The sequence below is a fragment of the Lipophrys pholis genome (genome assembly GCF_963383615.2).
Source record: "Lipophrys pholis genome assembly, chromosome: 3".
In the NCBI taxonomy this organism is placed as follows: Eukaryota; Metazoa; Chordata; class Actinopteri; order Blenniiformes; family Blenniidae; genus Lipophrys; species Lipophrys pholis.
The window spans coordinates 3,559,263-3,575,784 of NC_137627.1; the positions used below are offsets into that span (position 1 = coordinate 3,559,263).

Sequence of the window (16,522 nt, forward strand, 5' to 3'; positions counted from 1 at the left end):
ATTTTTACTCTGTGTCCAATCGTGTTGAAATGTGACATGTCAAATAAGTTAAAAAAGAGGAACAACTAACCCCTGAAATAAAAGTGAAACACATCTTTATATATATATAAAAAAAAAAATAACTGGTGTGATAGCTCAGAAATAGATAATTGAAAAATGTAAAACAGATTTAAATGTCATTAAATACATTTTCGTTAAAAGTTCACAATTCTGATTATTATATTACTATTAGTGTTATTATTAGAATAATTAAAACATTTTTTTACATTGTTGCTCTATTAATGTAGAGATTCTAACTATTTATTCCAATAATTGTTTCCCATTTAGACTTTTTTTTTTTTTAGTCTTTAAATCATGAAAGGTGTATAATTTAATCACTTTAACCAGTTTTTAAACTTCACAAGTTATTTAGATGAATATAAACATCATGATGTTGTGTATTTTGAAGTAAAACAGTCCTGCAGTCGTTTGGATGAAGGTTTGAATCTGAGTGACACAGAGGGTGAAACTCATCCTCACCAGTGTTTTGGTTGATTATTGGCTCTCATGCCTGGATAAATCATGTGAGTTCTCCTCCAGAAAACCTCTCCTTTGTCCTGATTCTCCATGATTGTTTATTCTTTTCCAAACCGGCCTGTTTTCCTGATCTCCGTGTTGTTCAGCTGTGTCTCTGTGGAACAAGACTCTTGTGTCTGGGTCCGTTTGGAGCCAACAGGTCGTGGGAGACGCCCGCTCTCACCTCTCAAAGAGCCCTTTATGTGGGGCCTCTGGGGGCCGCCGGGGGCCATAACTTCTTCGGACATTCTGAGGCGGTTAAAGATGACATAACCTCACACGGCGGAGATCCGTGTTCACGCCGTGCGTTCACATGCGAGTGGGCGGGCGGCGTGCTCCGCCGGCGAGGATTCCTGCAATCGTCCTCATGATTGATGCTCCGGTGGAGGGATGGCGGCGGAGCGGCCGCTCAGACACGAGGGGAAATATTGTTTTGGTTACTGTTGGATCGCAGCAGTACACTAATATCAAGGATTTCCCCCAGGTTTAATAGAGTATTTCTGATTCTGATTCTGGCTGTGGCTTGGAGTGATAGTTGGTAGAGTGGTCGTCATTCAGTCGGATGGTTGCAGGTTTGTTTCCTCATCGCTCCCGGTCCACATGTTGAAGTGCTCTCGAGCAAGACACTGAGGCCCAGTGAGCACCTTGCATGGTGGTTTTGTGAGCAATGGTGGCCTGGAGGTTAGAGAAGTGGACTGAGGGTGCATCCTAATAGTCCCTCCTATCTCCTTTCCTATCCACTTCTCCTTAACCCCGGAGGTGTTTAAGTGGCGGCCATGATAAGGAGCGTTAGAATTCTCACTAATCTAAGGAAAGCAGGTTCAATGATTCCTTTAGAACCTCCTTCAGCCTAGGAAACATTGATTCATCCTTTACCAAAGGAGACCAGATCATGCTGCCCCACAATTCCTTGCGGCGACAACATTTAAAGGGACCCGCTCATCCAAGAGTTCAGGGAAACTCAGGATGACTCGACACAAATCATTTTAATTTACCAAAGCAATAATCTGCCTTGAACCACTTGAAATCATCTAGAACCCAGATCCCAGTTTTTGTGCAGCCTATTCCCACTCTGATTGGTTCTTTATTCACCTGACAGCCGTTTACCTTCAGTTCCTCTTTTCCGTTGATTTACATTCAAACTTTGTGATATTTGATCAGTGTTTAGAAGGGGAAAGTGTTATAAATGCACTTTTTGTTGTCCATTTTTGGAAATTTGTAGTTTTTTCACCACGGATGATGTCACTATCCTTCGCCGCCGTCGGATTATTATTACGCCACCTAGTGGAAGTGGAGTCCGACTGCCACAACAGCGTGATCATCTTTCCCCAACGCCTTTAGGAAGCCTCCTAACACCTTTCCTTAACCCTGTGACGTCATCCAGGGGGTTTAGGAAAAGTTCCTCTATTCTATTCAAGTGTTTTAATTCTAATCAAATCATTATTGTATGTTTATCTTGCGGTCTTGATTGTTTACAAGTTAAAGTTTTAGGGACTTTAGCTGGAATCTCTCATTTGTCTGTGTTACATGTAGACTGTAGATAATGTGTGTTTAATGTGCGTGAAAGTGAAAGTGGATCTGATCTGGGTGTCCTCCGTGTGTCTGCAGTGGGAACCGGTGCAATACTTCAACAATAAGATCATCTGCGACCTGGTGGAGGAGAAGTTCAAAGGCATCATCTCCATCCTGGTGAGAGACACACCCACTCTGTTTACACACAAGAGATGAACCAGAAATCAGCTGGAACTGCAGTTACTGAGGATTTAAAGAAACTGTTGCCACATGAGGCTACACACACACACACACACACACACACACACACACACACACACATATATGAAATACAGTCGTTAAATCAGCTGCCTGTTGAGTGCAGCTTCATATTTAACTGAGGGTATGAGAATAAATCTAATTTCATCTTAAATGCATGAATCCGTTTCACAAAATCCCCAAATATCAAAGTAATGTCAATTAGATTTCACCTAATTCATTTAGTTGTAGTTGAATCCAGTTAAACAGATGTTAATCCAGTCCATTGTACTGGTGATTCATGGCTCCTCTCTCCCCTCACAGACTGTCACACTGGGTCAGCTGAGGTTTAAAGCACCTGAAACATGTTTAAAAACATAACCAATAAGTCAATCTATAATTATCCTGGGTGGTTTTTTTAATGAATAACTTTCCTGCAAATTACTACTGGGCAATGAATGATGTATTAATTGTGATTACGTGTAATTAATTGCATTAAGTGTGTTATTGAATGTATTGTCCATTTGTATTCCAAAGGCATTGCAGCATGAAGAAAAGTGGTTTCACTAAAAACAAAGACTGTTTTTAAATAGTTTGCCCTTTGAACAGTCGCAGTTAAACTTTTTCTTAAAAATCACGACTTGAAAACTAAAACAGGTAATTAAATAAATCAAAGTTTTGTTGTCGTTGTCGAGTCAAAGTTCTTTTTCTTGCACGATATAGCAGAACACTTTACTGTATTTCATGGACTATGAGTCACACTTTTTTCTTTCGTTCTCTATTTATGTGACTTATATTAAAAAGTATAGTCATACAGTGACCAGTAGGTGTCACTGTGTGACCACAGAAAGCTGCTACAGTACAACAGAAAAACCTCCTTCACTAATGTATTTCACTGACGGTTGAGGGGCAAGAGAAAGAGCACTGGTAAAATACATTAACATCTGCGTACATGTTGATTAAAGCCAAAACAAACTCTTTTTTTGTTAATTTAACATAATTTCCTGTAAATACTCCAAAGTGGGAGTGTTGGGATTATGACTAGTGGGATTAATAGTGTTAATCTGTACTGTTCTGTCTGCTGACAGGATGAGGAGTGTCTTCGGCCCGGAGACGCCAGTGATTTCACCTTCCTGGAGAAGCTGGAGGACACCGTGGGAGGACACCCGCACTTTGTCACGTCAGTTTCACTCTTCAACTCGCAGTCTGTCTGTGGCACCAGATCATCGCCTCCTGAATGTGTGTGCACAGTGTTTGTTTGTTTGTTTGTTTTTTTTTACTAATAAATCCACTTTGTGTGTGTTTCTAACAGTCACAAGCTGGCAGACGCAAAGACCCGGAAGCTGATGGGCCGAGAGGAGTTCAGACTGCTGCACTACGCTGGAGAGGTCAACTACAATGTAAACGGTGTGTGTGTGTGTGTGTGTGTGTGTGTGTGTGTGTGTGTGTGTGTGTGTGTGTGTGTGTGTGTGTGTGTGTGTGTGTGTGTGTGTGTGTGTGTGTGTGTGTGTGTGTGTGTGTGTGTGTGTGTGTGTGTGTGTGTGTGTGTGTGTGTGTGTGTGTGAACATGGGGAAAAAGTCTAGATATTCAGGAAAATATCACTTAAGCTTAACTATCTGCCAACAAACAGAAAATCCCTTATGAGTTCAATCAAATCTCAGAACTCTCCAAACTATTTTAATCTATCGTGGACAGATAGTTTTGACTTGATATAAAAATTATTTTTCAGATTTTTTTTTTCCTTTACGTGCAGCAAAATGTGCTCAATTTTAGCAAATGGCATAAATATATGACACACAGAAGGTTAATGATAGTTTTAACTCATAATATTTGTCCTGATGCAAACATAAAGAAATGAGGTTACATTAATTATCAGAATTGGACAATTTAGCGCGTTTAATTGTCGGGATGCACCGATACCAGTATTTGTTCGATACCACTCATTCTCATAAAACTGGCACCGATACCACTTTACTGCAGCGCACCGTTTACGGCACTGCACTGCAAGCTGCGGCCGTCTTTTTCGAAAACTGACCGTCCAAATGGCAGTTTGAGGCTCGCTGCCTAAAAGAGTGGACTGAAATGGAGCTGCCGCTTCTTAAACTGGCTTTAGCGGCCAAAATACTGCCTGTGTTTGGTCTGTTCCACCGAGCAAAAAAAACTGGTATTTAACTGTATCGCAGATAATCTGTCCAACACACTTAGCTTAGCATAACATAGTTTAATTAACCTAAATTTAAAATGTAAAAATATTGTGACGTTATCTCAAAATCAAAAATCTTTTTTCTTCTCGTTGACAACGCGGCAGTGGTAAATAGCTTTTCTGCACTTTCTTAATGTTTACAACATATTGTTCTCTACACGTATGTGTGTGTGGTTTCATTACAAAAACATTCAGTGCTGAAAACTACATGGTTTTTCAGTGTTTCTGCTGTCGGTTCCTGTGTAAACGCAAAAGTTTCCGCAAACAAAAACAACAAAACGATGCGTTTTCATGGGGCCTAGAAGATTTATTGTTGTTCACCGATTAAAAATGTGTGAAGTTGCCTTCATTGAGGACAATAACTCAGCAGAACTGTCTCTCAATTTGTTTTTTTAATACATTATTGGCAACTTATTGGCGTCATTACATATAAAAAAATTTGCGGCAAAGTCGTATTTTCCAGGCAGTTAATTTGATCCTGAAAGCCGTAGAGGTGTTGACAGTGCGACATTAAGCAGCACTGTTGCCCGCATGCGTGAGATGCTGACGTCTTCGTTGTGTCACGCAGGTTTTCTGGACAAGAACAACGACCTGCTCTTCAGGAACCTGAAGGAGGTGAGAGAGGTTCAGCTGGACCGTGGATGCAGATATCTGGAGTGTGTTAAAACGCGCGTGTGTGTGTGTGTGTGTGTGTGTGTGTGCTCAGGTGATGTGCATGTCTGAGAACAAGATCCTGACGCAGTGCTTCGACCGGGAGGAGCTGAGTGACAAGAAGCGGCCCGACACGGTGAGTTCACGTCTTATTGTTGTGCCATGACTTGTTTCCAGGACTTTCTCGGTGCATTCTTTCCCACAGCCAAACAAACAGCGGTGTGTTTGTGGAGTGGGCGGTCCGATCGGTGTGGGTGGGGGGGTTCTCTGCTGCTGCTGCTGCTGCTGCTGCTGCTGCTGCTGCTGCTGCCGCCCACCCTGCGAGGAATGCCCTGTGACACTCACACACTGTCACGGCCCGGCCCGGCCCTCCCTCCACACAGTCCGCTCTGTTCTGGACCCTCACTCTGCTTGCGTGGCCCCGCCCACCCTCAGCTCATCATCCCTATGTCGCTTTGCGTTCTCGCTCTTCGGTTTCTTTGCTGCGCCGCGTCCGTCCTCCGCTTCACTTACCAGCTTAATCCCTGCTTCCATCCCTAAACTAAAACATTTTTTTATTTCTTCTTCTTCTTCTTCTGTCTGCCGCCCTCCAGGCAGCCACACAGTTCAAGTCCAGTCTGGCGAAACTCATGGAGATCCTCATGTCCAAGGAGCCGTCCTACGTGCGATGCATCAAACCCAACGACTCCAAGCAATCAGGTAGAAAACATCTCCCGTCACAGAGGATCTTCCAGAGTCGGTGTTCCACAGCTCGGTCTGATCAGCGACAAAGACGACACACCAAAACTTTTGTTTTAGAGTTTGTACCGATAGGTTCGGTGGATCATCGGTACAAACTCCCTAACGATGACTTATTAATGTCTGGAACAATGTACAGTATCTTCCAGACGACTTTACCTTTAAGTCTCAATCAAAGTTTTTTGATGGAATTGATTTAAAGAGCCGCCCGGGGACCCAAATCAGCGTAAAACGTTTAACTTTCCTCCAAAGTTCACTTAAAAAAAATGTATTTTTCTGCTTTCAATAACACAATGAAATACTGAAACTTGTTGGCATAAAGTAACTGAGTTGGCAGATTATTTTTTTTTTTTTAAGTAAATAAAGGATTTAACATGTTTTAGAAAATTTGCACAAAAAAGCACAGTTAAGATTAAATTTGTTTCATACTTGGATCCGACAATATTCAGAGAGAAAGTCTGACTTTCTGACATTTCACTGTAATTTGTCAAAAATGCCAATTTTGGATTTGTATTTATTCTCTAGGATTTTAAATTCCTTCAAGGTTGTAAGTAAAGGGATATTGAGCGACACCCTTTTCTTTATTTATAACTTTATTATGAGACATTCACATGATGTGGCGCCACATTTCTGTCGTATCCGTTTTCATTGATCAGAAAAAAATGCTTATGAGTGACTTTGATTGGCCCCGATACAGAAAAGTCTCCTAAATTAATGCAGTTTTAGTAGCGACACACAAGCATTACATTTAGATTTTGGTTATGTATAAACACAGTGACAGTATTAAAGTTCTTACAATTGACTGTTTTTACCATTTTACATAACATATGTACTATTTTCCTCTTATCTTGCTTTTTAACTTGACAGAAATGCTTTTTTTGCCCTTTAATGGTTAATAAAAAGAAAACAGTTTTAAAGTGTAATACCAAAATCTAACTTATGTTAAAATTTATTACGATAAAATAAAGCATCATGTTGATGCATGTCTTGCTGGATGTTGTACAAGGTTGTTATGAGTTCCTGGAACATTTTGACTCCCAGTCTATTCTCCTGGGACTTGGTCGTTTTATAGCTGACAGTCACCTGGAATAACAATCCGACTTGGTCGTCTGTCCATATGAATGTCTGTGTTCTCACCATTGGTAATGTTTATAGCGTACTGTTCTGCGTATTGTGTGGTTTCATTACAAAAACAAACAACAGCACCTACTATTGGCCTGGCCTGCTAACTACATCGGGGCTCTTAAACTCATCTGCTCCTTGACTTAATGTTAAAATTATAATGTTTATTTTCAATCTTTCTCCCACGATTTAAAGACCCACTTTTGTGCAATTTAAATCATGAAAATCTATTTTAAAATGATCACAAATGGCCAAAATGTCATCACTTTTGTGTCCAGTTAGTTTTTCAGATCCTTGTGGAGAATAAATGTTAGGAGTGAGATTTAACTTTAATCATGTAAATGCTTTTATTCCTATTAATTCCAACAAAGTGTGTGTGTGTGTGTGTGTGTGTGTGTGTGTGTGTGTGTGTGTGTGTGTGTGTGTGTGTGTGTGTGTGTGTGTGTGTGTGTGTGTGTGTGTGTGTGTGTGTGTGTGTGTGTGTGTGTGTGTGTGTGTGTGTGTGTGTGTGTGTGTGTTGTCTCTGTCACACTCGGCCTTCTGTACTGGTCACACTGTGTCTCTGTCCTCGGTCACTCCCACTCCTGCTGCTCAGCATTAACTGGTTTGTTCTGGTTCTGCCCCCTCTGCCCCTCCCCCCTCCAGTCCGGTTCGACGAGGTTCTGATCCGTCACCAGGTGAAGTATCTGGGCCTGATGGAGAACCTGCGGGTGAGGAGAGCCGGCTTCGCCTACAGACGGCGCTACGAGGTCTTCCTCCAGAGGTGATCGCACACGTCTACGTACAGACGAATGTCCGCGTCCTCGTCATTGCTGATGTTTTTTCAGCGTATCGTTTTCTCTCTGTGTGTGTGTGTGTGTGTGTGTGTCTGTGTCTGTGTCTGTGTCTGTGTCTGTCTGTGTCTGTGTCTGTGTGTGTGTGTGTGTGTGTGTGTGTGTGTGTGTGTGTGTGTGTGTGTGTGTGTCTGTGTCTGTGTCTGTGTCTGTGTCTGTGTCTGTGTCTGTGTCTGTGTCTGTGTCTGTGTCTGTGTCTGTGTGTGTGTGTGTGTCTGTGTGTGTGTGTGTGTGTGTGTGTGTGTGTGTGTGTGTGTGTGTGTGTGTGTGTGTGTGTGTGTGTGTGTGTGTGTGTGTGTGTGTGTGTGTGTGTGTGTGGTGTCATTACAAAAACTAAACCATGGCTTGTTTGGCCAACAAGTGACCTGGCAAACCAGCTTTTTTGGGGGGGGTTTTCAGCATTTCTTGCTGTTTCCATGGTAATGGACATAAGTTTTGAAACGTTGCTGTGTAAACACTAAACGTTTGTGAAACAAAAAAGTAAAAAAAAAAACAGGATTTCACTTGAAAGCTTTTTTTTTTTTGTCTTGAAATATTCACTTAAAAACCAGAGGAGCAGCAGAATGCAGGTCCAGATCCTGCATGTTGGGGGTTTTTAATCCTCAAGATGTTTAGTGGCGTGTCGTTTTCCCGTACTTGAGCTTTCCCTTGGTGTTTGTGTGCAGGTACAAGTCCCTGTGTCCGGAGACGTGGCCCAACTGGCAGGGGAAGCTGGCGGAGGGCGTGTCGACGCTGGTCAAACACCTGGGATACAAACCTGAGGAGTACAAGCTGGGCAGGTGAGCGGCGCCGCGGGACGGACCGGCGCACGAGTCGGACGGACCAGATCCTAAATGTGTGTTTCCTCTCCGTTGTACAGAACCAAAATCTTCATCCGCTTCCCAAAGACGCTGTTCGCCACCGAGGAGGCTCTGGAGACCAGGAAACACAGTCTGGGTGAGACGTGTTCTTTGTGCTTCATGTTTCGTAGAGCTGCAGGTTTTAAACCATTTCTCCCGTGCAGCCACCAAGCTGCAGGCGGGCTGGAGAGGATACAACCAGAAGTCCAAATACCAAAAGCTCCGGTCATCAGGTGAGGCTGCCCGCTCACAAACCTCCGCTCGGTTAAACTGCAGCACTTTGGATCTGATCACGAGTCTCTCTGCCGTGCAGCCATCACCATCCAGGCCTGCTGGAGAGGGCTTCTCGCCCGGGTGAGGGCCAAGCGCAGGCGGCAGGCGGCTGACACCATCCGCAGGTACACCAGCAGAGGGCGCCAGACGACACGACACAGGAACACACCGACACGGCAACAGAGTGACAGCAATGCGACAACAACACCTATACAGCAACAGAGCAACGCTCCAGCACAGCAGCAACAACACAACACATACATGAACACAACACACTAAAACCAATAAGATGCATTAATTCTTCCATGTCGACATGAGCAACGTACCCAATGTACAAGAAGCAATAAACTGCAATAAATCACGTGTCCATCGACATGCGCTGCTCGTTATACAGTGAGAAATATGTGATTCACAAAAATATGTTCAGGGTTCCTTAACTGTTTTTATTGCTACAAGTCAGGAGCGTAAAATTGAAGTACAACAAGCTGTTTCACTTCTGAAAAACTCCAAAGTAACAATTCTACACGGAAGCATCGCACGACTACCTGAGATCCAGTTTTTAGCTTCATGGTGCGGATCTGTTCAGTTCTCCCTGCAGAGATGTGTGAAGAGGCCCGGGGCGTCCGGCGGCCTCGGAGTCCGGCCTGAGCTGCTCACATGACGCTGACGTGCAATCTTCCAAATGTCCACAGAACACCTCCGCTCAATGTAAAGATTATCTAACCGTGTTCCGTTTCCCCGCCGTCAGGTTTGTCAAAGGCTTCATCTACCGCCACAAGGAGCGATGTCCGGAGAACGAGTACTTCCTGGACTACGTGCGATACTCTTTCCTCATGAACCTGCGCAGGAATCTGCCGAAGAACGTCCTGGACAAGAGCTGGCCCGCGCCTCCGGCCGCTCTCACCGAGGTGGGGATGGACAGTTCTACACCCTTTACAGAATCCTGCGGACGCTCAGCACAGTGGGGAATAAACTTCTCGTCTCTTCAGGCCTCCGAGCAGATGCGGAAGCTGTGCATGCAGAACATGGTGTGGACCTACTGCAAGAAGATCAGTCCGGAGTGGAAGCACCAGGTGAAGCCCCGCCCCTTCTCTCTCTCTCTCTCCGCCTCCTCGCTGTCGGCTTTTCATTTGGTTTTCTCACCGTGTTCAATCAAACCCGTCGGAACAGATGGAGCAGAAGATGATCGCCAGCGAGATCTTCAAGGACAAGAAGGACAACTACCCGCAGAGCGTGCCCAAACTCTTCGTCGGCACCAGGCTCGGTGAGATTAACCCCCGTTGCTCTTCACCACGTTCAGCGTTTTGCTTTTTCGGACGAGCTAATGTTGTTTGTTTGGAACTTCAGACGGCGAGTACATCAACCCCAAGGTGGTCCAAGCTCTGGGCAGCGAGAAGATGAAGGTACGTTTCAGGAAAAGAGGATTTGTGTTGCTGTGTCGGTCGGGTGTCGTCAGCGTGTCGGTTTTTCGCCCGCAGTACGCCGTCCCCGTCACCAAGTACGACAGGAAGGGCTACAAAGCTCGACCGCGGCAGCTGGTGCTGACCGGGAACGCCATGGTCATCGCAGAGGAGGGAAAACTCAAGCAGCGCATCGACTACTCTGCCCTCAAAGGTCCGGAGACGCTTTCTTATCCAGGTTTCAACAGCGACGAGGGAAATGTTTGTGTCGGGACAGAAGTGAAGCTGAAGTTTGCTGGTTTAACGACAAATAAACAATTTAATTTAGTCTTAAAAAATGTAGAATCCAACCAAAATGTTCAGATTCGCAGTAAAACTTTCATTTATTTTCAGTTTATTCCAGATAAACTGAACTAATTCAAGCATTTTTCCATTTTATTCTTAAAGCTTTTTTTATTGATGTAATGACAATAAAATATGAACATTTTTCAGATCGATCAACGAGATTTATCACAATTACAAATTTTAAGTTGTAATGTTTTAATTTTCACTGACGAAACAACAACTCAGTCTAATCTGATCAAAAAAACAGGAATAATTTGTTAAAAGTTTCTATGGAAAACAATGAATATTCTTTGATAATATTAATACATTTCCAAAAGTTGCACAAATTGATTCACAGTTTAAAAAGGAGGATCGGTGCAGTAAGTGAACCGGTACGCACCTTTTAAATCTCACCCCTCAGCGTACCGGGACTTTTGTCGGCCGTCACGGAACTTTCTGTAATTTCCGGACTATAATCTGCTACTTTTTCCCGCTGCGCTCCGTGGCTGCACTCCGTGGGGATCGTCGTCCTCGGAGGAAAATCTCTCAATCGGCAAATCCTTTATGACCGGAGATCAAACCCTCAGTATTTGTGTATTTTTGCAGTAATTCACTTTCCCTCTCTGTTCCTCTCCCTCCCATCCGTCGGCCCGCCACTGAAACTGCGTTTAAAATCTGTTTGTTCTCATGACAAAACAACTAACGCAGTCCCACAGTGAATTTCATGCCCTGTTACAACGTGGTCACCTGTAGCGCCTAAACTGTACATGTACTGATGTATTTATTTATTTTTGAATTTGGTGGGTGCAGCTTATGTTCATTAGTTTTTTTTAAATAGTGTACTCTGCACGATTTTTCACAATCACACATTTAAATTACACCCAATACACGTAATACTTTACTGGCTGACACAAGAAAAAATCCCACAATGAAATATAGTGTAGTATATCTGTACTTATTGAGGATGGTGTGTCGCTCGCTTTCTCATTCCTTCCTTTGATTTTTTTTTCAGGGAATTTGAAAATATATCTGCCAATATTTAAATAAATATTCAATTACTTACAACATGTATTTATTATAATAGTTTTTTTTATAATTTTTTTAAATCTCAAACTACTAATCTCACACTATTTTACACTGAGCTCCTGCTGCCCAGAATGTCTGTGGTGCCAATAAATATCATGGTGGTTTTTTTTGTCTCATATTTGCAAGTCATCAAGGGGAATACCGGCACTTATTGTTTCCCACTTAAAGCACTGAGGAGGTTGAATACATAAAAATAGAATCACCTCACTTTGTTATTAAGAGAGAAATTATAAAAAATAAAATTAGATTAGGAAAATAAAAGAAAATGAGGCGTCATGTCCAGTGTGGTTTTATTCAGCTTCTTTCACACGTTCTCATTTTTTTTTAAGTTTTTGTTCTGCGTCTCCTCTGCAGGCATCTCGGTGAGCTCCCTGAGCGACGGCCTGTTCGTCCTGCACGTTCCCAGTGACGACAACAAGCAGAAGGTGAAGCCCGCCGAATGGAGGAAGTCCACTTTGTCTCCTTTTGTCTTGCCTGTGCAGTTTTGACCTGGAGTGTGTGTCTCCTCGCAGGGAGACGTGGTCCTGCAGAGCGACCACGTCATCGAGACTTTGACGAAAATCGCCATCTGTGGAGACAAAGTCAACAGCGTTAACATCAACCAGGGCAGGTGAGGCGCCGACACAGAGTTTCAGGAAATACTCTGCTGCTGCTCAGTGAATCGTGGGAAAAGAGAGTTTTGAAACCGGGCAGTGGTGTCCAACCTGAGGTCTGGGTCCTCCTCTAGGGCCTCGCCAAGAAATCACAAAGGGGCAAAAACCCTTGAACAAGAAAACCTTGACCTTTGTAGAACTCAGAAGTCGTCCGGTGCTTTTAATTGAAGTTTCTCGTTCGCACCGTTTGACAAGCAAATCAGACTGGAGACGGACTCGTTTTTAAATCTTCATTCAATAAAAAAAGAAAATGACAAATTCTGATGGCAACATTTCCATAACTATCACTATGTGCAAAACAAGCTGCAGTTTGCATGTTGGGCCAGTAGGGGGTGCTGTGTTTACTAGACATGCATGCACTGAGAGAACAGTACAATTTAATAGTTTAAGCTCATTCAAACGGTCTTTTTTTTAGTCGTGCAGAATATCTGCATGTAAGAAGTTCGTCCCCCTGTATGCAGATGATGGTGTACAAAATGTCAATAAATGTACATGTGCAGAACTGCCCCCGCCCCCCCCGCCCCGCCCCGCTAACTGCCCTGTTTGTTCCCCCTGCAGTATAAAGTTTACAGCGGGACAGGGGAAGGAAGGGATCATCGACTTCACGCCCGGATCAGAACTGCTGGTGGCCAAGGCCAAGAACGGACACTTGTCTGTGGTGAGTGGACGGAATCGGCCTGATTTCCTCCTCCTGCAACTCTTCAGACACTTTTTAGGACAAAATGACACGATTCAAGTCAAAAACCTGACGTTCAACTCTCCAGTATGTCTTAATGTCTTTTTTCGGTTCTGAGCTCATTGTAAACTTGATGAACTTTTTAAAATGCCAATATCAGCTAAAGTTTTTCACAAACAGTCATACACAGTAAGATTACGAGGCTGGTGTCAAATTACCAAGACAGTCGAATGCAGGCTGTTTTTGACAGTAATGTGATATAATAAACTGTTTAACACTCAGTAGGACACTTAGTAAAGTATGTGTACTTTAAACATTTTAGTTCTCAGATTTTAAAGTGAATATAAAGATGAACCTTCATGCAAATTCTACATTCAATTCTAATGTAACGGACTCAAATCACACAGATTTCACCATTTGTAGTTTAGAAACAAAAAAAGAATATTCATTTCCTTCATATTCAGCAAAATAAAAAATCGAAATTTTTAACCTTGAATAAAACTACTTTGAAATATCTTCTGATTTGTAATAAATTTGTTATTGATTAGCGTAAAAAAGAATTTCTCCCTATATTGATTTATATTTTCGAACTCTGAATATAACTGCCGCCCTTTTTTACCATATATGGGCATGTGTCACATAATGGGTTTAAGTAAAGGCCACAGTACAGGATTTTACTGCACTGCCCCAAGTGGCCATAAAGTGTAGTGCAGCCTTCATATAACATCTGATTTAAATAATTTGACTGATTGCGAGAATTTTTTTTTTTGTAAATTCTTTATTTTTCCACAGGCTATTTGTATTGTACTGTTTGGTATTTAGCGATATTACCTGTTGATTTATGTACATTCTCCTATTTTCTGATTTTAACCTCCTCTGTTGTTTCTCCTCTCGGCATTCATCCAGACGGCTCCCAGACTCAACTCCAGATGATGGCCACTCTGACCCACGACCCCCTGGGCACCCTCTCTGGACCCCCACCCCCCCCCCCCCCAACCGCTCCCATCCTCCAATCACACGACTGCAGACCTGCTCTGCCTAAGCCAATCAGACGCCAGCTGTCACTACTTCAGTGGCATGTGCTTCCAATTAAAAAAAAAAAAAGAGAGAAAAAGAAAAAAAAAAAAAAAAACACAAAGAAAAATCCAGCAAACTAATTGATATATTTATGTTTATATATAATATTTTTGGGATTAATACTGTTGCTGTTTGAATATTCTGATTTTATATATGAGGCCAAGGAATAACAGATATTTTTGGTGCGTTAATTTGTGTTTATTTTTCTTTTTTTGGTCACTGCGTGTTTTTTTTGTGCTTTACCTGGGAACATGACCAAGGAAATGATGAGTGAGCAGAAGAAGAAGAAAGGTGGTAGTTGTTGATTGGAGTTAGGGTTAGCTTTTTACGTTTTCCTCTTTATTTTTATTTTTTTCCTGTCGTGACTGAAAATGTCTCGGTGTGGCAGCGGGGACGACCAAACCCGCCACCACTACCGAGTGCATGTCCCACTCCTGTGTTGGCGAGGGAAACTGTAAAGGAAGGAACCAAGTACGTAGAAGAGAAAAAGTGAGGAGGTGGAGGACGTGATGCAGCTTGTGCCTTCCCCCCCCCCCCCCCCCAAGATCCTGCGGACAGTGAAGTGTTCTTTAAGAACTACGACGCTGCACGGTAGATCCAAACCCGTCCCGGCTTCCATCCAACAGCGTCTCGTTCGTCTGCGTCTTCAGAAGTCTGTCTTTTCACTGCGTTGGACTAAGAACCGTCAATATTTCTGAGACTCGCTCGCGTCTTTTCAAAGTAATAAACCTTCTGATTTAATGTCTGAAATCTTTAGATTAAAGCCTCTCAAATTCAGCTTTAAAGGTACCACATGCAGGATTTTAAGTTTTATTTAGTTTTTTTAATTTCAATTGTTTTAAACCAATTTAAAGATCAGTTATCAATACGTGTATATGTTCTGTTTCAGTTAACTTTATCGCGGCCTATCCAGTTCCTGTAATTCCATTTTGTGCCACAAGGTGGTGCAGCGAGTCGTTTGTCTACTGTGTCGCTATAAAGGAATGTAGATATGTGCGTCGTTAAAGGTTTTAGCAAAATACAGGCTAACGGAAAACCGCCAAAACTCACCAGAACAAGACACGAGCAGTCTGTTGCATTTTTAAGTCGCAGTATGTAAATTATTCAGCTTACGTGCAAAAAAAAACACACAAAAAAAAAAAACCTCACACAATTTGAAATATGCAAGTTACCTTCAACCTGTCTGCTAATGGCAAACAAACAAATCATGACGTTTATTTTTAATTTCTTAAAACAGCTCTTAGCAAAGAACATTAGTTGGAACACTAAAAACGAATTTAGCGTAAAAACAACAAAAAAATAAATTTCATAATCTAACTTTTTTGCTGTTTCCATCGGCTGACATGTTGTAAAGAGTGTCAGTGTTTTGGAAACACTGGAGCACATTTTCTTCATAAAATACTTCTAAAAGAGTAACCCGACTCATTACTGCCGCCCAGTGCTCACACGTGGTATTGCATGCATCAGGAGCAGGAATGGGTCCCTGAAATAAATATATATATATTTTTTTTTTTAAATAAAACTCCAAATGTTTTCATTTGTTTCAGCGGATAGCGGTGCAAATTAATCAAACATTTTGGAATTTAATTTAATCTTTCTTCAAAGCCCGAATAAGTTTTCGAAAGACAAGTGCAATTTTAAGTATGTTCACCATCACAGCGTGACTTTTGATGCGAGGCTAGCTCACTAAAACGCATTCAACCGTAAAAATGTGATCAAATCACAAGAAAAGAATTTTTTTGGGGGGGAAAAAACAACTAATAAAAAGTTCTTGTCTGTTTTTGTAGTTTTGAGGCTTTGCAGTGTTTCGTGTTCTTCCTTCAAGGCCTTTTCTCTGCCTGACCTCGGCCCTCTAACTCGCCTCCACCCCTGCAGACGAGACCAAACGTTTGACAAAAGACAAAAGAAATGTCCGGAAGAACTTTTGAGAGGAGCTGCGAAATGTTTCCCAGTACTTTGTTTTATTTTTATTCTTCTTGTTTTTGTTTGTTTTCTCCGCGCCGCCAACGCTAGCATCAGCCAAAGACCATTGGTCCCTGATTGTTCGACGCTCTAGTTTCCAGGAGACGTGTACAGTTTGAGGGGTAAATGAAAGATCAGGCTGCGGTTTGATGACGTGAGACGTTCACTGAGACAAAGAGCTTTCAGCTGAAACGCGTTTATGTTGTGCCTTTTTTTGTTGGACGGCGGTCTGAGAGCGAAGCCTCCGTTTCCGTCACCGCTAACCTCCTCCTGTTGTAGAAGCTTCGTTCAAACCGAGTAACGCACCCCTCTATCAGCCCTGGCTCACTGTACGCACCAAACCAATGTATAATTATGCCAACACACTAAGTAAATAAGAT

At 42.5% G+C, this 16,522-nt stretch overlaps 1 protein-coding gene across 6 annotated transcripts in view; it reads left to right on the forward strand.

Annotated features, from left to right (window-relative positions):
- Positions 1-15,389, forward strand: part of LOC308107010 (unconventional myosin-Ic-like) — a 67,133-nt gene extending 51,744 nt beyond the window's left edge. For all 6 annotated transcript variants that reach the window (XM_080459091.1, XM_080459096.1, XM_080459095.1 and 3 more), the window contains 20 exons: positions 2,164-2,244; positions 3,393-3,484; positions 3,617-3,711; positions 5,077-5,123; positions 5,215-5,295; positions 5,753-5,858; positions 7,665-7,782; positions 8,518-8,631; positions 8,712-8,788; positions 8,856-8,924; positions 9,005-9,089; positions 9,713-9,872; positions 9,954-10,037; positions 10,135-10,228; positions 10,312-10,367; positions 10,443-10,578; positions 12,129-12,199; positions 12,287-12,384; positions 12,986-13,085; positions 14,010-15,389. In XM_080459091.1, the coding sequence (XP_080315217.1) occupies positions 2,164-2,244; positions 3,393-3,484; positions 3,617-3,711; positions 5,077-5,123; positions 5,215-5,295; positions 5,753-5,858; positions 7,665-7,782; positions 8,518-8,631; positions 8,712-8,788; positions 8,856-8,924; positions 9,005-9,089; positions 9,713-9,872; positions 9,954-10,037; positions 10,135-10,228; positions 10,312-10,367; positions 10,443-10,578; positions 12,129-12,199; positions 12,287-12,384; positions 12,986-13,085; positions 14,010-14,036 (1,791 nt within the window). In that variant the 3' untranslated portion in view covers positions 14,037-15,389. The remainder of the gene's footprint in view (positions 1-2,163; positions 2,245-3,392; positions 3,485-3,616; positions 3,712-5,076; positions 5,124-5,214; positions 5,296-5,752; positions 5,859-7,664; positions 7,783-8,517; positions 8,632-8,711; positions 8,789-8,855; positions 8,925-9,004; positions 9,090-9,712; positions 9,873-9,953; positions 10,038-10,134; positions 10,229-10,311; positions 10,368-10,442; positions 10,579-12,128; positions 12,200-12,286; positions 12,385-12,985; positions 13,086-14,009) is intronic.
- Positions 15,390-16,522: the final 1,133 nt, after the last annotated feature.